Source organism: Mauremys mutica, chromosome 9 (assembly GCF_020497125.1).
Source record: "Mauremys mutica isolate MM-2020 ecotype Southern chromosome 9, ASM2049712v1, whole genome shotgun sequence".
Lineage (NCBI taxonomy): Eukaryota > Metazoa > Chordata > Testudines > Geoemydidae > Mauremys > Mauremys mutica.
The window spans coordinates 17,276,233-17,299,328 of record NC_059080.1 but is presented as its reverse complement, the minus strand read 5'-3'; the positions used below and the strand labels follow the sequence as shown (position 1 = coordinate 17,299,328).

Below are 23,096 nucleotides of genomic sequence, written 5' to 3'. Positions count from 1 at the left end.
TTTTTAAGTGACGTGACACAGGGTACGCAAGATAAACCAGACTCCTGAAAGGTGTACAGTAGTCTGGAAAGGTAGAGAGTCCCTGCCATAAATAGTTAGTAAGCACGGTTATTTGAACTCTACTGTGCCTGTGTGGTGCCTTCATATTACATTTGTTGTGTAAAGAGCAAAAGACACAAACTCGTGGTTCCCTACAACTTCCGGCATTTGTCAAGGGGTCAGAAAAATAACATGATTAAAATATGATAAAAATGTGAGGCCCAGTTTAATTGATCAGCTGTGATAGGTAGGTTACTCTGTGGCAGGTTTGTCTCTTCACATGAAGATTTAAAAGTAAACAGAAACCTAATTAGAGGGTAAATAAGACTTCAAGAACTAGTGGGAGTACAGATAATGAGACATGAAGGAAAGGGGATGGAAAATGTTCCCTCTTTCTGGCAGTTTAGAATCGTGTATAATGAATCCGTCACAATGTATTAATCATGAACCAAACATTTTTAAATTATGCTTTTAAATCCAGTCTCCAAAGAGCAGTCGATGGAGGAGAGTTTAAATGACCCCTCACCAGAGCTATGGCAGAACAGATAAACTAAAATCTAGGCTTTGCTAGCCTGTGAAGGAGCAGAGAATTGTTGGTACCATGGGGAGTAGCAGTTGGGAATCAGACCAGCTAGAGAGAGGCCCTGCACCAGTAGCCAGTGGGGTCAGCAGATACTACTGACCCCTTTTGTAACCCTGACCCATGTCATGAGCCTGGAGCTAAGAAATAAAAGAGCAGTCTTGCGGTAGGCCCCATGCGTCAACCTATGCAGCAGTGGCAGAATTCCTATTGCAGTGTTCTCACCTGATCGGTGTACTCGTGTGCACTTTGTGGGAGTGTTGTCATGATTCGGCTCTGATGGAAGAGTAATTATTTTTAAAAGCCTGTGGTTTTGTTTGTTTTTTACTTTGTATACGCTGCTTAGGTTGCCTTTCTGTTGATCTGCAAGAACACTCAAGAAAATTGGAAATAAATAAGTCCCCCGACTAGCCTCTTTTTGTTGATTTTCTTTGTAAATAACTGATGTTTTTGTACTAAAAATTCAGCCTCAGACTTGTACACCTTGTGGTGACAATAAGTGCCCTTCTGTCCGGTCGGGGAAGAAAAATGTTATGACAGCTGCTATCCTAAGCAAATGGGTTAGGGATCTGTGTAGGGGGTGGTTTCTAGTTTTCTTTTTTATCTGTAATGAAAATAGGAGGAGAGAAAATAAGAATTAAGAGACTGTCAAATTTCAGAAACTTTTGGTTTCCTTATGCACTTTTGTGAAAAGTGCTCAGTTCCCAAAATGAAATAGAAATGGGATTTCAATCAGTTAGACCCCATCAACTGTGATCTTGCTGTAAGAGTTCATAATTTAGTCCACCCTCTGAATTTCAATTTTATTTATTTTAGGACATTAATGAATTTAACGTAAGGGCCAGACTTTCATGAAGTGTGGACAGTTCTCACCCACTGATAACACCTATTGTTTTCACACGCAGTTGTCACAATTGTTCACATGCTGGACTTGTGCATGCACAATTTCTGATGCCTGAATAGCCACTAATGTGTGTCAATAGCCAATTTGCGTGTTCCATCACAGTAACTGTACTCAAATTGAGTGTGCTATTGCAATCACAAATATGCACTTAGCTCTGGGCTTTTTAAAAAAAAAAAGGGGGGGGGGAGCAGAGGCAGCTCTAGCTTTTTTGCCACCCTAAGCATGGCAGTCAGGCAGCCTTTGGCGGCGCGTCTGCGGGAGGTCCCCGGTCCCGCGGATTCGATGGCTTGCCTGCGGGAGGTCTGCCAGTCCCGCAGCTTCAGTGTACCTGCCGCCGAATCCGTAGGACAAGCGGACCTCCCACAGGTGCGCCACCGAAGGCAGCCTGACTGCCGCCCTTGCAGGGACCGGCAGGGCACCGCCCGCAGCTTGCCAGCCCAGGCACGCGCTTGGAGCGCTGGTGCCTGGAGCCACCGCTGGGGGGGGGGCCTTAAATGCATCATCTTTCTTTTGCAATAGCAAAATTTTCTTCCTCAGTCAAAGATGAAAGCATGTACAAATAAAATATATCAACTTTTAAAAATATTTTCCTGAGTAATACAGCTATTTTAGGGGCTTGATTTCCTAATGCTGGCTGCATAGTTACTATGCGTTGTATACCTTTGTGTGAGCATAATAGGGAAGGAAAGGAGTCCATGTTTTATCTGTGACATAATCCAAAAGATATTGAGATGTCAGGCTATCTGGGTGGTCATCACCACTTGGTCTAAATAAACAGAAAGAAAGAAGAGTGGATATGCTAGAAGACTCAGGGTAACAGCCCATCCTATATTTTTAGAGATGTCATTTATTTGGTATCTCATCTCCTGTCAACCATATAACATAAAGACCTGATGATCAAGTGAAAAGTATGATTTTGAGCAATAACCATGCAAAGGATCAGTCAGTGTGATACACATATATTGTTTTGTTTTGTTCCATATTTTTCATACACACATTATTTATGTCTTTGAAATGCAGGTTCATTGACTACATCATGTAGTAAATCATATGGCTTCTTCGTGAAACCCTGTTGACTTTATTTAAACTTTCCATTTTTCAAAAATGAAACAATGAAAAATTGTTCCTATTTTTTATCAAATTTTCTGCAACGTTTATCATATTTAAGCAAACAGTTTATGGTTAACAAAACCATGATTTAGAAAAAAAATCCTGCAAAATAGAAATAGTTGTGAAATTTTTCACAAAATTCTTTTCAATTTTTTTCAACAGCTTTAGTCAGATGTAATGGAAAGTGTATCGGAAAGTATCATCAGAGTCCTAAGTTATCAGCTGAGTCAGAACATTTGCTACATGGGACAACAAATAATATAAAAAATAAAGATTGCAATTTTCCATCATCGTGCAAAATATTTGATCCTTAGAAGGTGGAAAGCTCTGGTGGCTCACTTTTAAAAGATTGCCATGTCAACATGCCAGGTACAGGTCTGTCTCATCTTACGCGCATTTAACATGCAAGAATTCAGCTTTGTGCGGTCGGCAAAAACAAAACAAAAAAGAGAAAAATAACAATTTAATACTGTACCTGTAGTGCGGGCGATTCCACCCGCCATTACACTCAATGGAATTTTGACTATACGCAATTTTCGCTTTACACGCTGACTGCGGAACGTAACCCCAGCATAAGATGCAACAGACCTGTATCGCCTTACATGAACATAGGGTTTATAAGGTGAATCATGAAATGAAATAATTTTTTTGTAATATGGAAAAAAAATCTCTTATCTAAAGAAAAGTAGAGATGTGCAAGTAAAAAAGCACATGAGCCTCCTGATTGGTGTTGAGAGGGTGAGGTGGTTTAGCAGTCCAGGATTTTTTGACTCTTAGCCATAATTTTTGTTCCATAACAAAACTTTTATTACTTGTTTTAAAATCAGTGGAGGTGTTTATCTAATGGAAGTTGTGGGGAGGAATGTAGTGAACTATGTGGTAGGAATGAAGACGCCATTTTTGCACCTGGATTTCACTGAGTTTTTAGAGGAGGAATTGAAGACTAACTTATCCCATTAAAAGTACAAAGGGATTTTCAGTAGGGAGAATATAATTACCCAAGTCAGAAATTTGACCAGGACACTGCAGGTCTGACCCCTAATTTTTGGAAGGGTTTTTAATTGGTGGTGGTTGTTGGCATAATGATGACAGTAATTTAGAGGCCCAAGTTGAGATCACAGACCTGTTGTGCTAGGCACTGTACATGTAGTAAGAGAAGTCACTGCTCCAAAGAGCTTACGGTATAGACAAAGTGGGGGGGAGGGAGAGGAGGAAGCAGAGGAACTGGGAGTGAAAATGACTTGCCCACTGCCACACAGCAGGTCTGTAGGAGAGCTGGGAGAGCTCTGTAGGAGAGCTGTGCTGCCTCCCAATCAGAACAAATCATATTAATGACCACAAGCAGACAGGGACTCTGTGTTTTCATCTCATCCGTCCAAAGGCAGCATTGGCAGTAGCACAGCTGATCACTCTGTATAGCATTAGTTCAGTGGCTTGAAGCTGGATCCTGTAAGGTGAGAAATGTCTTCCATTACCATTGACCAAAGTAGGAGCTGAGGGCACAAGATCAGGCATATGATGAAATTATCCATTCAGCACCCAGTACTTCCTGCACTTGCAGTTCTTGGATTATTCTGGAAAGTTTCAGGCCTCATCCTGTTTAGCTTATACAGTATATTATAACATTTATTTTTAGGGTCAAATTTTTTTTAATGGCCTCCAATTTTCCTCCTATGGTCAATTGTGAGTGCAGCATTTTGTGCACTAGTTTAGACTTCTAAGTACCAACTCTAAGAGGCTAATTAATTAAGATGAGCAATTATCAGCAAGAGAAAAAAAACTTTTGTAGTGATAATCAAGATGGCCCATTTAGCTCATGCTAAAATAAATTTGTTAGTCTTTAAGGTGCCACAAGTACTCCTGTTCTTTTTGCGGATACAGACTAACACGGCTGCTACTCTGAAACCATTTCAGACAGTTTGACAAGAAGGTGTGAATATACTTAACATGGGGAGATAGATTAAATGTGTGTAATGGCTCAGCCATTCCCAGTCTCTATTCAAGTCTAAACTGATGATATCTAGTTTGCATATTAATTCAAGTTCAGCAGTTTCTCGTTGGAGTCTGTTTTTGAACCGTTTCTGTTGCAAATTTGCCATCTTTAAGTCTGTTATTGACTGGCCAGAGAGGTTGAAGTGTTCTACTACTTGTTTTTGAATGTTATGATTCCTGATGTCAGATTTGTGTCCATTTATTCTTTTGCGTAGAGACTGTCTGGTTTGGCCAATGTACATGGAAGAGGGGCATTGCTGGCACATGATGGCCTATATCACATTGGTAGATGTGCAGGTGCACGAGCCCCTGATGACGTGGCTGATGTGATTTGGTCCTATGATGATGTCACTTGAATAGATATGTGGACTGAATTGGCTTTGCTGCAAGATTAGGTTCCTGGGTTAGTGTTTTTGTTCTGTGGTGTGTGGTTGCTGGTTCCAACCTGAAGCAAATACTGACCAGCAACCACACGCCACAGAACAAAAATATTCTATGATCACTACAAAAGTTTCTTTCTCCTACTGATAATTGCTCATCTTAATTAATTAGCCTCTTAGAGTTGGTAGGGGAACTCCCACCTTTTCATGTTCTCTGTACGTGTATATATATCTCCTTACTATATGTTCCATTCTGTGCATCCGATGAAGTGGGCTGTAGCCCACGAAAGCTTATGCTCAAATAAATTTGTTAGTCTCTAAGGTGCCACAAGTACTCCTGTTCTTTTTGCGGATACAGATTAACACGGCTGCTACTTTGAAACCTAGAAAATAATAGTCATACCTAGCACTTTTCATTTTCTGCACTTACTCTGGCACTTGCTCTGTTTTACTTCTCATGGAGTCCTGTTGACCATGTCCCTCTTCATTGCTTGCCTGCTGGTGAATCCATAATCCTGGAATAAGTTGCTACTCAAAGTGAGTAAAGGTTACAGGCCTGGGCCCCAAATAAGCAAGCGCTTGTATTATTTTGTGCCAGTGAAATCAAGGAACAGTTTCATAGCACTGTCAGGTGCATTACCCTGCTCCAGACCTTGGTTAGAGAAAACAGTAAGCAAATTGACGTCTTCTCCTTCCACCTAACAAAAGCATTGGGGAAATGTATGTTTGGAATTCACGGAGCTATGTGGAGCCACTCCAGTCCAATGGGTGGAAATTTCTGTGGGATATTAAAGTGGTCAAACGGGGCAGGTACAATAGACTAAGGCCTGGTCTACACTGTGTGTGAGGGGAAATCGATCTGAGTTACATAGCTGAAGTCAACATACTTAGATCGGTGAATCAGCTGCTGCCGCTCCCCCGTCAACTCTGCCTGCGCCTCTTGTGGTGGTGGAGTACAGGAGTCGACAGGAGAGCACTTGGGGATCGATTTATCTAGACTAGACGCAATAAATCAACCCCTGCTGGATCGATTGCTGCCCGCCGATCTGGCTAGTAGTGTAGACATACCCTAATTGTGACTTCTTTGTTTGTGTGGCAGTAAATTCCTTACTGAGGCATGATCATCACCCATCATGCTGGCCTTTCAGTGTGACAGTCCAGGAGACAGGTGAATTGAAGTGTGAGCCCCGGGGGGCCCACATTTGATAAAACGATTTCCATTTCAAAAGGCACTGTGATCAAAATGTCTTTTCAGACAGTTTTGTGTTGTTTCCTACCGTGATGTGGTGCTTCAAAGGGAATATGCTGGTCCCATCACTCTCAGTCATTTTTCAGTCTTGGTTACTGCAGGCAGATACCAGAGCAAAAACATTGGCTGCTGGATGAAAAGTTTGAGCCACTTGTTTTGCATTTTTAGCCGTTTGCAATAATTAAATATAAAACAATGTCTGAATCACGTTGAGTTTGTGGCACAAATGGACAAAATCCAGGAAATGTCAAGGGAAATGCAATGTTCTGTCATGAAGTTATGCCATTTGCTTCATTCCTACCACAGTGACGTCACTAGAACACAGCCGTCCTAATCGAGAGGTGGTTGGGTAATAAAAACCGGATACACAAATACATTTGTGAATGAAAGCGCATGTTGTGGTTCACTGTCATTCACAAGATTGAGTTTTTACCTATTTGGAAGTATCCAAACAACTATTGGGTAGTCATGAAAATGTTCACAAGTCACAAAAGTTTCACAGGTTTTAGCACAAATCCTTATTCATCCAAAAATTCATACGTGGAAGGTGGTGTTTGGTATCCATTATTTAAAAATCTATTTATTAAAAAAAAAATTGTCATCCAGTCAAGAAGTAGAAACAATACCACATGGCATAGGTGCACAATGGCGACCTGATCCTGACTGGGGGGGCCTAGAGGTTACTGTAATATAAATATTGAACAATAATGATGATTAAAAACAGAGGGCTCTGTTGATCTGCTGAAGTTGCTGTTGAATGTGGCTTAAAGTTTCTCTTCTGCCTTGTCTTCGCTGCTAAAAAAGCTGTGGGGTTTCTTACCTCAGGGTAACTAATGCGCATGAACTATGCCAAAGTTAAACCACAGCGAAGACAAGGCACCTTAGTTTTACCATGAGGTTGAGGTAAACTCTCTGAGATCAACCCAAGGGGGAGTGGGATGAAGAGCTGACTGTATGATAGCTCATGTGCATTAAGATAACCCACAGTAAAAAAAATGCATCTTTTTTAGCAGTGAAGGCAAGACATATGTTTCAGCATGGAAAACACTGTTTCAATCCTCACAGACTTCAAAGGAAGCAAGGGGAATTCATGAGAGCCTGATTATCATAGTATAATCACATTACTGGAGAGATTAGAGGCACTTTGCTGTGTCTTTGTGAGTTTAGTGACATGCCAGAGCCATCTTCAAGTGCTATTAAAATCTTCCTTGTGGGATGCTAAGTAAATAGGAAATATTTTACTCATTGGGATTAGAACACAGAGAACACATTTAATTCCCTCATCAAAGTGACCCGGACGAGACAAGACTTGCATAAGGGTCCATGCTGCCTCCACTGGACACATTTCTCAAATTGGATAGCTCAGAAAATATATTTGTTTAAACTGTAATTTCATATCAGTTCAAGAGTTGCACATTTAGGGGTAGAATTCCACACTCATGTAATGATGTAAAGAGTTACACCAAGTGAAGGCATCACAGTAGTGTTTGAAGAAACCTTGATTCACTTAGCATTGTTGTAGCTGAGTTGCTAGATGACACCTTGATTACAAAGGTGATGTGCCAGTTTTCAGCATATATTTCAGCTGTGTTGCCTTTACATCATCATCTGGCCTTCAATTCAGAGCATGCCATTGATGTTTGCCTCGGACTGAAAATGAGGTCAGAAGAGAGACTGCAAAGCCGTTTCAGAGCACAGTCCACCCCCTTGCAAATGTTACAGTTCCCACATAGAAAAGGTAGAAAATATTAAACAGATGGTACACTTGACCTCAGCCAAAAGACCAAGAAGAAGCAATTGCAACACAAGGGTGAGGATCTGAAACTGTACAAAAATCTGTCCCTGTAATGAAGAAAGATCACGGGGTATGTGGTGAGATGATCTATCTGGGATGGGAAAGGAAACTGGAAGGCTTTAAAAAATTAATAGAAAAATATTTTTAAAATCCCAGATTAACAAAAGGTTAAAATTACAAACAAATATATATTTTTAAATAAACCACAAAAGCTTTTTCCTGCCAAGGCCTGGGGTCAGGGTTCCTTGTGCCTAATGCAACAGTTGCTGAGAATGGTACTCAGTAGGGAGCTGCATTCCTTACTGTGTTCCAGGGAGTTAGTAATGTTAACAACGCTTGCAAGGGAAACCCAGAATCTGAACACAGGTTCTAGAAGGTGAGTAAAAGAGGAAGTGATTCAATTTTTGAAATTTTTGTCGAACTATATATTTATAAATTTAGACCAAATTCTTTGCTGAAATAACCCTATTTAATTTAGCTGAGTTCTGCCAGCTGATAATATGGCCCTAAATGTTTACACATGTATAAAGTGCAAACAATATGGGGTTTAAAACTGTATTTGTCTCTTTTGGATTAACTCTGAATTGCCTGAATAGATACTACAAAATGTTAACACGAATCTCTGTTTTTGAGTATACAGTTGCCAAGATTATTTTATCAGGACTCCCAATTTTATGCAAGAAGTTCCCATGTTCATTCAGTCACCAGGTTGAACTGGCCGTCCAATATTTTATAATCAACTTTGTATAAGCACCATTAATAAGGGAGGGATAGCTTAATGGTTTGCGCATGGGTCTACTAAACCCAGGGTTGTGAGTTCAATCCTTCAGGGGGCCATTTAGGGATCTGGGGCAAAAGCCTATCTGGAGATTAGTCTTGCTTTAAGCAGGGGACCTCCTGAGGTCCTTTCCAACCATGATAGTCTATGATTCTAAGTGTTTTCTTAACAACTATCCTCTAATGCCAGCAGTTTAAATGGGAATATTTTACTCTCAACCAGTTGTGCTTTTACCTGCCTTCAGTAGATTGATTTTCTGGGCATGAATTTGAAGAGGCACAGCACCTGTAGGAAGTTCATATTTCATTGTTGACACTTGTGAGGCACTAGCATCAATGTGTGTGTCCCTTTTTGATTAAGAAAAAGAGAATTGCCAAGAGAATGGACTATGCTTATCAATATAGAAGAACCTTGTCCTGTACGATCAGCCTATGTTGTTCTTAAATACAGCTTTGCAAAATTCTCAAGACCTTAGTGAGTTTCTGACTTGATTTTAAAGTTTACCTCAAATTACCAGACCAGCATGTGAATTATCCTGTTGATTTCATTTACTAATATTCATTGCAGCTAGAACTAAAGCGTGTTTTCTTTTATTTTAAATGTTGTTCCAACTCGGAGACAATACTGATTAATGAAAGGAGATTGTCTTTAACCTTATTTTTTGAATATTTTGTGCCATTGCATGACAGACATTCAGCTTTTTTAAAACAGTCTTTAGATTTGGGGAAATGTAGCACATACTACATCTTCAGTCTTCTGCAAGTAACATCAGAATACCTGCAGTAAGCTCCATAAGCAGTTACAGATAAGCACCAAATCTGAATCCACTTAATTTATGGCAGAGCTTGGCAGGACTGAGCCCTGGCACCTCTGGGCTTGGCAGTTCATAGCCTTGGCACCTGTTTGCTGCATCAGTTATGAATGTAAAAAAATTGCTTGAGCCCAGCACCTAATTGCTTGAGCCCCAGGAACCTCTTTCATTACAAATTAAGCACTGTTCAGATTACACACACTCTTACAAGACAGCTCTGCATAACTCAGCCTTCGTTGTGATTTCCGTGGTGATATCAAAAGATGTTAAACTGTGTATTTGTCTCTGTAGTTTTAGAAAAGTTTGCCATCTTCTGGTAATGTTTAGTTACTGCATTATTTCCCTTGCTAAAGGAGCCCTTGTGGGGCTTTGGTTGCACAAATTCTGTCTGAACACAGATCACAAATATCATGTATTGTTTACACCGTCCAATTGCCACCAGAGTGACACTTTCTTTTGAACTGTAAATTAGTTTTCAAAAATGCTGCATGTTCTTGAGAATTATGTGGAAAAGTTTGTTGGCTACTACAAAATCACATTATCTGGATGAGAAAGAGGAAATGGACAAATGTGTTTTATTTTTATAATATTATTTTGTAGTGGCTCATGCATATAGCTCGCGTAATCATTTCCCTGCCATTGGAGGGGCCTTGAACATTGGTGCCCCTTGCAGCTCTGTCCCTCCCGTTCTCTGACTGTGGGACATCATAGTTTAGTCTCCTGTGCAGGGCCACCCAGCGCAGGGGACAAGTGGGGCAATTTGCCCCAGGCCCCGCGATCCCTGGCCCGGTGGCGGTCCGGGTCTTCGGCAGTGGGGGGCGCTTCAGTGCTGCCGAAGAGGCAGAGCGACCGAAGGGTCCCCCGCCACCGAAATGGCGTCGAAGACCCGGACCGCCGCCGGGTGAGTACAAGCGCCGCAGCTCCCCCGCTTTGCCCCAGGCCCCCTGAATCCTCTGGGCGGCCCTGCTCCTGTGGGCTGTCATACATTGGTCTTCTTTTCAGCTGTTGGATTTAACGTGGAGGCGCTGGTTGGTGTTGGTGGCTTATGACATACAGGCGGTCAGACTGGATGATTTGATGGTCCCTTCTGGCCACAAACTCTATGACTCAGATATGCTGTTGTGGCTGCATAAGCAATTACGCTCTGAACCCTTTTTTCCAGTCTAATTTGTAGATGTGATCTGAGCCAGAGTTTGGGCAGATGAGCCTCAGCGTGGGAAGCAATTTTTTTTTCAAAACTGTTTAACTTATATCAGCACAAAAATACATATAGGGCTTCAACATGCAAAGTGCTGCATACTTTGGCCCTGGCCAGCGAAGCAGTTATGCACATGCTTAACTTTCTCTCATTATTTCTTTGTGTCCCCCATGTATCTGTCTGTATCTAGCTGTTGTCTCTTGTCTTATGCTTAGATTGTAAGCTCTTTGGGGGCAGGGACCATCTTTTTGTTCTGTGTTTGTACAGCACCTAGCACGATGGGGTCCTAGTCCCCTTGAATTAAGTGGAGTGACTCCTACTTTACACTGGAGTATTTGAACAAAGAATTGGGCCAGTAGTATGTATCAGATTGGTCAGCTGCCAGATCAGAGTTCAGGATTCTGCATATCCCCTGCAGGCGATGATGATATTGCAGCTGCCTAAAGCTTTTGCAGGACAAACATTATGCTCTGTGTTTTCTTTTTATGTAAACCCTACAGAAGGTGAACACTTCCCTGGAAAATGGCATTCATGGCCTTTCTCTTCCTAAAGTTAGTCAGGATAGGAACAATGATGGTGCATAAGGGCTAGGGGGTATGACCTAAAATCCACGTATTGTCTACCAATCAACAGGAGAGAATATTGGAGTCCCCACCGATCTTGAGCCAACTATGGTGATAGTCTAACATCAGTGTGTTTTCTGAGTGCAAGGCTTCTGATTGCATGTGACCCATGCAAGACTAAGCATTGTATTGCATTTCCTGGCTTCCATCTGTTGTGTTTGATACCTTTTCAACTACAGATGTTTTGTACATACCTTTAAAGCTTGGAACTGGAAGGGTTAACCTCATCTAGAAGTAGTCATCCTGATTTCAAATGCCATCCTCCTCCATTGTTCCTACCACCTGATGAATTGCCAGAAGTCCTCCTGGAAAAGTAGGGGTGTCTCATTATTTGTGTAATTCACTATTTACGCTTCATTCTACATTGTCTGAAATACTTCTGATGAGTATTATAACCAATAATGTACAGGGGAACCTTCAGAGATATTCCTGATCAGCCTACAGTCCTCTGGCTGGTGCTGTTATATTTGAGACATGCAGGGCATTTGTGAAGCATGGAAAATTTGACTTACCTCTTACTGTAACCCTTTCAGGGTCGACCGGGACCTATTGGGAACCAAGGACCTATAGGTGCTCCAGGATTTACTGGGCAAGAAGGTTTGGCAGGGGCAAAAGGTGAGAGAGGGGCAGTGGGCTCTCCAGGATCAGCTGGACTGAAAGGAGATAAGGTAGGTTCAATAAGTGCTTTCCTCTTTTTCCCTGCAGTAGATGTGATCACAGCAGCTCTTTATGAGTGAATAAAAATAGTACTGGACTATCTCGCTGCTGTTAATTGGATATACTATTTGAGAAACATCTCCAGAGGAACCACTGTGTTTAGTCTGAATCTTAGTCGCTGAATTTTACAGGCTAGTATATACAGTCCAGCCTGTCATCTTCTGTTGGCTGATTCACAGCAAAATGGGCTTCAGCATTGCATGTGGAGTCTTTTGTTTTACATAACCATCAGAATGTATTTTGCCCTGATATAAGTCACAAGAAGAGGTGAAAGAAGGGTGGGGCATTACTGGGATGCCCCTAGAGGGAAATGTAACTGCCTTATCCGTTTCAGACAGTCAGACCCTACCAAAGTTAAGTGAATGATCACCATGTTGGGAGGTGAAATTCTGTGTTGGAAAGTGCAAAGTAATGCACAATGAGGGAATAATATATAAATTACTTCTACATCTTACCATGTTCTAAATTAACTGTAACAATGTTGAAAAAAAGACTGGAGCATTACTGAACTCAGTGAAAACATCTTCTGAAAGGGCAGCAGTGGTCAAAATGGCAAACACAATGATAAGCTATATAAGGAATGGAGTGGAACATAATACAGAAGATAATATAATGCTATTAGTGATCAGTTCTTTCACCCCACCTCAAAAGGAACAGCAGAAATAGAGGGTGTTCAGAGACAGGTGATGAGAATGAAACAAGACATGACCAAACCCTCATATGAAGAGAGATTGAAAAGACTGGGACTGTTTACGTTAGAGAGGAAATGAGTAAGGGTTCAGAATAATGACTGGTGTAGAGAAGGCAGAGTGGGCACGGCTAGTCAGCCTTTCTCCTAAAACAAGAGTAAGGGGCCATTCAGTGAAACTGAAAATCAAAACATTCAAAACTGAGCAAAGGATATACTCCACTCCCCTTCCCACAGTGCACAAGTATCCTGTGGAACTCATTGCTGCAAAGTGTTGCTGAGTCTGAGGTGGGCAGGATTCAAAACAAGGATAAAAAGAACATCCAGAATTATAACAATAAGGGCTAAAAACAATAATCAAGAGTTCTGGAAGAGAGAAACTCCCCCGCTTTAGGGCAGAAGCCAGCCTCTGACTATCGAGGATTAGGAAGAAACTTTCCCTGAGGGACACTTATCCTGGAGCTGCCTGCTTTGCACCTTCAATTGAAGCAGCAAATATTGGCCACTATTGAACCATTTGTCCGCTCCAGGGTAGCTGTTCCTATCATAGATCTTTTCTTTGACTGTGGAGGTACATGCAACATCCAGCAGCTCTAACAGGTTGGCAGAGACAAGACAACTTTATTCAGTTGGAACAGATGCAGGAGTAATGTAAATTAATGTAATGTTTGCATATTTCTCAGCTGGCAACATCTGAGAATAATGGTAAAGGCTGGTACAGACAAAATCGCAGATCCAATTGTAATATTTCTTGAAACATTTGTGAGGCCAGGATTTAATCTGTATCGAAAACCATGTATTATTAGCCTGGCATCACACTTCCCTGGGTGCAATCACAATTTGTGTTTCACTTTTAAAATACTGTGTGAAAGCAGTTTGGGGGCATTAATTTGGCAGCCTGTCTGCTGAGCATCCTCAGTTCCCATCTCATTGACTGCAATGAAAATGAAGGAGCCTGGGTGCATCGTATGAGATGTTGTACTCCTTTCACTGAGGATATTGGATCATCCACCCTCACAAGATGTAGAGTAAAAGAGTTACCTGGGTGATATATGGTACTATATAAAGAATAAAATGGGTGTGACTGACGCACAGGCCTGTCCAAGTAAAGTATTGTGCCCTCTTTCCTTTAGGGTCCAATGGGAGTTCCTGGATTTCAAGGCATCAATGGGATTCCGGTGAGTTTTTGTGTGTAAATATATAAATACAAGGCAATTGCATTTGAGCACAGAGACCGCATGTGCAAGGGCACAATGCCAGGCTCATCCCAACCCTTTTCTATAATATTTATTGTAATAATTTTAATGTAATTGTTTTACCACTTTATCTCCTGTCTGGGGTAAAAGGGGAGGATTGATTAGACTCCATAGGGGCTCCATGTCATTCTGCAAGGGACTCAGATACCTTGATGGTGAGCATCAGATAAATGGACATTTGCAAGGGATACATCCGTGTTGTATAAGGATGAGAACTGAATCTGAGGCATGTTTGTACCTGTAATTCAGCTTCACCAATGTCCAAAGGTCTTCACATCCAACATTTTAGTTCAGAACTATTTCTAGTAAACTCTTGTTGCAAGTGAAACTGCTAAATTGGAGTTGAGAGTCCCTACAGAGATTCTTTGCTTCCCATACCTGGGGCTAATTAGTTCTAATTTGGATCTGGGCTGGCCAGAACATTTTGCCAATAAAACAGGAAAGAGACAGCTACAGCTTTTTCCAGATAATGGAACCAAATACAAACTCTTCCCAGCTTATCCATTATATTTGATTTCTTTTTCTTTAGAACTTAACAAAGAACTTGAATTTTTTTTGTCAAAAAATTGTTTTCTATCAAACTGAATTTTCATCACAAATTCAAAATCCAGAATATTTTGACCTGCTCCACTCTGTTTTCTTGCAGCTCTTCTTGAATAGATGTCTTCCAGGTCCCTTCCTTATTGGTTCTGGTTGTGTAGTGTAGTGTTTTGTTTTGTTTTAACTAATGCAGACTACCCCATTCTGTTCTTTTCTCTCTCTACATTATTTGGTTCACTCTGCATTTTTTTCCCTTTCTGCATTCTAATTCTCTTCTGTTCTTTGTTGATTTTTTCCATCTTCTGTGTCCTTCCTTCTCCTCCTCCATGTGTTTTCTCCCTCACACTCTTTTCTAGAATTGATTAAAGACTCAAAAAACTGACAGTTTCTGCAAATGTTTGTTGGAAATGTGCAGTCGGGACCATGTGGGCTGGCTGTGCTCTGCTCCCTCCTGTTCCACCCAAGTTCCTCTCCCTGCCTTTACCGATTTCTTTCTTTTCTCCTTCCCCTGCTCATCTTTTGCCTGCTTTCTGTTCTCTTCTGCTCCCTTGCCGCTGAGTTTTTTTTTTCTTTTTCCACCAGCCAATCCTCAAACTGTAACAAGACTGAGCTGTTCCCATAATATTGAATATAATTGAACACACTGTGGGAACAAGCTGTTCTCAGGGTGTTTTTTCAAATAAGGCTCTGGGGAGTGGGAATTCCCAACATGGGAGAGGGCGAGACTGTTGTGGAGAGTGCCAGGTAGCTGGCAGCTACAGACATTCCAAGCAAAGACTAGGGGAGTTAGACAAAGGGGATTTGAAACCTCATGCCTGTCTGGATCTGATCTGTTTTCTTTACAGCATCCTGCAGGTGGGTGAGTGGGAGGAGGCTGATTTTGCTCATTGTGAACACAGATTATTCAAGAGTTTGGCCCTTCTTCCTCTGAACTTCAGACTGGATTGGAGCCATCTTTCCCTTACAGATGCAGAGAAGGGGCAGTGGAAACTTTAAAGCAGTGCATTTCGTTTTCATTCTTGCTGCTGAGATAAATGGCTCCTTTTCATGGTGAAAATAGAGAATCCTGCTGCTTGGGAAACTATTTATAGTTCTCCAATATTATTGTAATCACATTTCAGGATAGGGAAAAGCTTAGACTTCTTGTGAAATACATACCTACATTCATTATCTGGGGGGGGGGTGTTTGTGTGTGAAACATACATTGCTCTGCCTGCACAAGAGTTAACACCGTAACCGCTCTTCTGATTATGGTGTGTGGGCAGGAGGGTGAGCGAGTGTGCGTGTTTTATCAGTACTCCAGGGGTTTGCCCAAAGTGGACTCGTAATGGTGACCCTGTGGTGGCCAGCTGAGATCGCCTGTGAAATGTTGATAGCAGGTAAATCATGGTGTTGCAGTTGGGCTGAATCATCCCTTTGATCTAGTACATACGGCAGCAGCATGTGTTTATTAATTGTTAGCCTTAGACAGATTGTAGAAAAGGCTCTTAAGTGCTCCTCTCTACTGTATATGTTTAATTTTTCCCATGGGGATTAGATTCAAACTCATCCCTGGCAAAGGGTTGGAAATAGAGATAGAAGATTTATATGGTTTTAGCTGAGTATACAGGACTCTAAAAGGAAATGTTTCTACAAGATGTGAGTCATTGTCTGTGCCAGGAAACACAGACCTGGGCAGCAAGAGACTATATTTTGATCTTGGCACTGGTCAGAAATGGTCCCTTTGCTCTAATGATAAATGAAGCTGCTTATTAAATTAGTTTTACATTCACTCTTGATTACATCTGTTTCACTCTTCTTTTAAACATTTGTTGAGCTCTCCTGTTGAGATCGCCTTTGCACTAAGTCTGTCTGACTTAGAAAGTAACGGTGCCACAAGGACTCCTTCTTGTTTTTGCTGATACAGACTAACACAGCTACCACTCTGAAACCTGATTTAGAAAGCATGCTATTCAGAATCACGGTGTTAGGGGAGAGAGAGAGACAGACAGAGAAAGCAGGGCTCTAGTGGGACAAGTCACTTTGGAAGAAACCGGTTCCCTTTTCTAATTCCCAGGGAACCATTCCCTTTATAACCCCCCTCCCCCACACACACACTCTCACACTCTGTGTTAGCATGAGCCTGCGAATCATCCACCCTGCCATGCCATAATTACAGACTAAAGTTCTCCTGACTTAGTCTGCTGAGGTACCTGTTCCCTTTGTGCTGAGCTGGCAGATCTGGCAAAGCATGTGACAGCCGGAATTAGAGAAGGAGAGAGCAGTAAAAACAATTAAAATTTTTCAGGCCAAACAAGCTCTGTTGAACAGTGGGGAAAAGATCTCATATAAGGCTAGATCCTGGGAGATGATGGGTACCTGCACCACTCAGTGAAGTTAGAGAGTTGTGGGTGCATCTCTCAAGATCAGGATGTCATAAATTAACTAAGAATACAGATTAGCCAGACCCAGAAGGTAGGGAATCCTAGGCTTTTCACAGTCCGAAGGGAATGTATAATGTATATGTGTGATGCTTTTTCAGAAGAGGCTTTAACTATCTGGCATGGACATTATGGAGACTGATGCTGCTATTTAAATTCCAAGTGCCAACACCTTGGTATTGTGTGTCTGCCTGTCATTTAAGTACACTTCACTCTACTTGTGCTGGTTGCATGCACTGTCCCTTTTCTATAGGGAGAAGGAAGGCATTAAAACAGTACTACACCAGTGCCTGATCCATTCTACATAGGGCCAGATTCTGCCCTGAATTACGTCTGTACTGCCCCATTGCTTCAAGTTAGTGAAGCTAGTCCAGATTTACGATGGAGTGAATGAGATCAGAATCTGGTTCATCCAGTACAGAAGGTGTTACTAGGATGCTATGATAGAAATGAAGAGACCGGTTACAAAACTTACAAAACCCTTCCTGTCCCCACAAAAGCAATGTGTCCCATGGGATAATTGCTGTATGAATCAATAGCATGTGGTAGGTTTGAAAATAAGAGCAGTCATGACCCAGTGTTTGTATTTCATTACAGAGCAGCACTTGGACATAAGATATCTTACAGCCAAGCTGAAGATAAGCAAATTAACAGTGATTAGAGTGTTTTATTTTTTAAAAGATTCTTTTGTGAGGAGTATGATGATGTTGTATGAACTGTGGTCTGAGGCCTTGTCTATACACAAACTTTTGCATGGTTTAACTAAACTGGTTTAGGTATAGTAATTCAAAACCCTGTGTGGACACTCTTATTTCCTTTGCATGGTGTCAAGTATGAGAGGGGTAGCTGTGTTAGTCTGTATCCACAAAAACAACGAGGAGTCCGGTGGCACCTTAAAGACTAACGGATTTATTTGGGCATAAGCTTTTGTGGGTAAAAACCTCACATCTTCAGATGCATGGAGTGAAAGTTACAGATGCAGGCATAAATATACTGACACGTGAAGGGAAGGGGGTGGGGAGTTTGGGGTGCAGGAGGTTGCTCCGGGTGGGGGGGTCTCAGGGTTGGGGCTTGGGGTTGGGGCACGGGCTTATCTCCAGCGGCTCCTGGTCAGCGGCACAGCCGGGGGGCTAAAGCAGGCTCCCTGCCTGTCCTGACACCACATTGTGCATACCCCGGAAGCAGCCAGCAGGTCCAACACTAGTAGGTGGGGGGGCAAGATGCTCCCCCCGCTGCTCTTGCCCACCGCAGGCACCACCCCCCAGCTCCCATTGGCTGGGAACCAGCCAATGGGAATGTGGAGCTGGTGCTCAGGGTGGGGGCAGCACACGGAGCCCATGGCCCCCCCACCTAGTAGCTGGACCTGCTGGCTGCTTCCGGGGCACAGCGTGGTACACCAGGACAGGTAGGGACTAGCCTGCCTTAGCACCGCAGACTGGACCTTTAGCGGCCCGGTCGGTGGTGCTGACTGGAGCTGCCAAGGTCCCTTTTCGACTGGGTGTTCCAGTCAAAAACCGGACACCTGGTCACCCTAAGTGAGGTGTGAAAATGAAAATGATGTGACTTTGGCTCCAACGGTCAAGCATGAAGAATGCAGGGTTCTGTATTTTTTACTTCCCTAGGATGTGTCATTAATGCATCTAATGTTGCACCATAAAGATGAATCTTCAGGATGAATTGAGAATGGCTTGTGAAATGGTTCAGGGCTAGGGCCATAGAGGCAGACAGAGCTGTTAAATATGTACTGCTCCCCTTCCGGTCACACAGTTCTGCCTCTGAATGGCACAAATCTCATTCTTGTGGGAAGAAGGGTGGAATAAGGAGATACTTAATACCCTGGCATTTTCTTTGATTGATGGTTCTGCCTGCCCTTATATTGTCCACGCAAACCCATATGTCACTCAAGAGAAAGTAATTAAAAGGGCCATATTCTGATCTTCTTTACACCAGTGTAAATCAAAAGTGACTCCACTGTAGTTAATGGAGCTACCGCAGTGTAAAACTGGTGTGAGATCAGAATCAGGCTCATTTCCCTGTCTATTAACTGACAATTACAATGACTTTTGTTAAATGCAATTAGTTAAAGGCTTTTGGGTCAGTGAAATAATTGGAACGTAGAACAGTTTGGAACTGTCAGTGCGCAGCATTGTTGGGCCTATTCCTGCTCTGACTCTTATACGTTCAACTCCCCCGATGGCAACTAGGACTTATAAAAACCACTGTGCACTGGACCCATTGCCTGCTGTTTCCTACTAAATGCTCTGTAGTGCTTGCACTGTGCTGGAGTAATGTAGAATGAAAACTGCCCTGCTAGAACCCCACAAACACTAGATGTTTTGTGCTTCTTGTGACACCATCCCAGGGAGACAGATTTTAATTAATAATCAAATAAATTAAGCTAAGGGCCTTGCAGTCAGGTTCCAAAGTGGAGAGCTCAGGCTGATTAAGCTCTTACTACTGCCCTCTGCAGGCTTGACTTCCTTTGCAGGCGGGGGGAAGCTGCCATGCGGCAGAACTCAAGGGTGAACCCTAGATGTTCAGCCTGTCTTTGTGTGTAATGTGGTAGACACTGGGACTTGGGGGACAATATTTTTAATGCTAAAATACTGTGTGTAATTCATTCTCTCTCTCTCTCGTTCATACAGGGCCACCCTGGCCAGCCAGGGCCCAGAGGTTTTCCTGGCCTTGATGGCTGCAATGGTTCTACTGGGAGTCCTGGCGTTTCAGGGTTGGATGGATTTCCTGGTACACCGGGGCTGCCTGTACGTTCTCAGGCTAACGCAGTATTTTCTGGAGTGCTTACTATTTACTAAATGACTCATGAATCCCTGGAGAACGTTGATAGTGTTATTTGAAATCAACTCAGGTTGTTTCTAGGTGAATTTTTTTTTCTTTGATTCAGTGACTAAAAGAGTAACTTTAGAAGATAAAGTTCCTGAAGGTGGGTATGTTGCCATATTAGAATAAACCTTCAATCCCTGACAATCCTCACATGGACTTCAAGGTGAACAGGATCTAGCCCTTATGAGTTTAATTCTGTGAGGTGCTGAACGCCCTGAGGTCCCATTGACTGACTGTAGTAGGAATTGGAGGCATTTGCAGGATCAACCAGAAGGCCTCAATTCAGAAAAACATTTAAGTGTGTGCTTCAGTCCCATTGAGTCAATTGAATTGAATCATGTGCTTAAAGTCAAGCATGCGCTTTAAGCACCCTTCCTGCATATGGATGATTTCATGGTCTAACTCAGGAAATTGAGGTCTTAGGATACTTAGGAAAGAGTACCAGCAGTTTAACAAGCTGAATGATTGATTTACTAGGTGTAATGGTTGTTCAGGATACCTCTTGTTATGAGTAGCATAACATAGTTTTGTGCAGTATGTCACAATATATGTCTAGCTGATGCCATCTCTCTTCAGTCCCTTGCAAGGCACCTTTTCATAATGTGTCAATGGTTGGCTAGATGGAAGGATTTCAAGTTAATTCTGAGTGAGAAGTTAAGTCTCTAAGGGTATGTCTATACTACCTGCCAAATTGGCGGGCAGCGGTCGATCCAGCGGGGGTCGATTTATTGTGTCTAGACTAGACATGATAAATTGACCCCCTAAGCGCTCTCCCATTGACTCCTGTACTCCACTGGACCAAGAGTGGACTGAGTCGACGGGGGAGCATCAGCAATCGATTCACTGCGGTGAAGACACCATGGTGAGTAGATCTAAGTACATCAACTTCAGCTACGTTATTCACGTAGCTGAAGTTGCGTAACTTAGATTGACACCTCCACCCCCACCCCAGGGTAGACCAAGGCTAACTGTTTGACTAGTATAATTCCACTTGACATCCTAACAGGGATATCCTAACAAGTCTTGGCTTGCTCGTTTCCATGGTACTGTTGGGAATCCATTAGTGCATTACACAAGTCTGCATTAATCTATATTTGTTAAACAACATCAGCAAAAAAGACTAATGGTAACATTTTTGAAAGCATCTAAGTCTCATTGAAAGTCAATGGGATTGAGGCACCTTAGTGTGTGAATCACTTTTGAAAATGGGACTAAAACTCCTAAATTACTTGAGCACTTTTTAAAATTTTATCCTAAGCCTTTAAATAAAGCATAAAGATATGGAATTATTTTCACATTGTACAGTACCTTAGACACAGAATGGGCTGGAAAAAATTATCTTACAAACTTTACTCATATGAGTAATCTTAAATTCAGTGGAACTACTTTGCATGAATAAGGCTTAGTCATGTGAATAAGGGGCAAAGGGGAAGAAAATATAGTTGGCAAATATGAGTGACGCTATTAATGTCAATACACTGAATCTTTATAAAAAATGTGGTACAAATGTATGCATGTGTTGAAACCTGAAGTTCATAGGACACTGAAAAAACTAAGCAATATGATCAGATTTAAGCAATGATTTCTAGAGAAGCCAATTTACTCATACATACTGTTCAAATTGTTTTTTTTTAATAATCCTTGTAGGATTATATTTTTGGCCATAAGAGCTGCTCTGCTCAGCGATCTTCCTTCAAATTAAATTGGCAGTTAACATGAAATTACCTAAAATAAATCCAATAGGATGATTAAGATTAAGATCAGGTGCCATAACTAGAGCTATAAAATGAATTCATCCTGCATATAACTGCAGTTTCTTCAGTGGAGTTACCCCAGGAATCAGTTTGTCCCATAATGATTAATGGGTCAAAATTAAATTTAATTCAGTGGCGATTGGTTCAACCCATCACAGAACAGATGTGTGTATGAACAGAGATGTTAATAATAGAGTTACATACTATCAAAGCATATGTTAAAAATACTTAGACTCAGGCCTTGTCTACACTATGGGAGAAGATCGATCTAAGTTACGCAACTTCAGCTAGGTGAATAATGTAGCTGAAGTCGACGTACTTAGATCTACTTACCACAGGGTCCACACTATGCGATGTTGTCTCCCATCAACTCCCCTTGCACTTCTCGTTCAGGTGGAGTATAAGAGTCGATGGGAGAGCGATCAGCACTTCATTTAGTGGGTCAAGACCCACTAAATTGACCACCAATGCATCGATTGCCGCGTGTCAAACCCCCGATAAAGTGTAGACAAGGTTTCAGTTGTCTGAAGGCTCAGAATAAGAGAAAAATCTAAAGTAAATGGAGAGAATACCAGATAAAATTTTTGTAGAGCTTGATTTAATTATAGCATGAAGATGCTTTGGTGTGAGAAGGTAAATATAAAGGGGTAGATCCTCAGCTGGTATAAATTGGCATAGTTCCATAGAGGAGGATCTGCCACAGTGTATTTTGCTGAAAAACATTTTTTCAAAAATTTTTATACAGATTATAGAAAATAGCTTTGTAAATTCATTCTTTTAAAAACAGGGTCGCTTTGGTCCCAAAGGTCCCAAAGGAGAACCTGTGTATGCCGAAAGTGGCCCTAAAGGAAGTAAGGTAAGAATTGTCAACATGCAGGAGAAGACATAGTAGAAGAAACCTACATGTACTCTGAATGTTACAGGGTAGATACTGCAGATTAAATTGCTCACAATGTTGGGCAAGTTTGCCATGGGTATGCTTGGATGCAGAGGCACAAATTATGGCTTATGAAAGCAGGCCATAGCTTTATTTTTAACAACACAAACATTATTACACTGAAAACCAACAAGTACAGTAACTCCTCGCTTAACATTGTAGGTATGTTCCAGAAAAATTCGACTTTAAGTGAAACAATGTTAAGCGAATCCAATTTCCCCATAAGAATTAATGTAAATGGGGTTGGGGGGGTTAGGTTCCAGGAAAAAAATTTTTCACCGGACAAAAGGCTATATTATATATATGTACACACAGTATAAGTTTTAAACAAACAATTTAATACTGTACACAGAAATGATGATTGTGAAGCTTGGTTGAAGTGGTGGAGTCAGAGGGTGGAAGAGGGTGGGATATTTCCCAGGGAATGCCTTACTGCTAAATGATGAACTAGCATTTGGCTGAGCTCTCAAGGGTTAACACATGG

General features: G+C 41.8%; 1 protein-coding gene across 3 annotated transcripts in view; it reads left to right on the top strand.

Annotated features, from left to right (window-relative positions):
* The window catches only part of COL4A6 (collagen type IV alpha 6 chain), a 214,516-nt gene that overhangs the window by 112,995 nt on the left and 78,425 nt on the right, over positions 1 to 23,096 (top strand). For all 3 annotated transcript variants that reach the window (XM_045030256.1, XM_045030254.1, XM_045030255.1), the window contains exons 5-8: positions 11,993 to 12,127; positions 13,998 to 14,042; positions 19,726 to 19,842; positions 22,463 to 22,531. In XM_045030256.1, the coding sequence (XP_044886191.1) occupies positions 11,993 to 12,127; positions 13,998 to 14,042; positions 19,726 to 19,842; positions 22,463 to 22,531 (366 nt within the window). The remainder of the gene's footprint in view (positions 1 to 11,992; positions 12,128 to 13,997; positions 14,043 to 19,725; positions 19,843 to 22,462; positions 22,532 to 23,096) is intronic.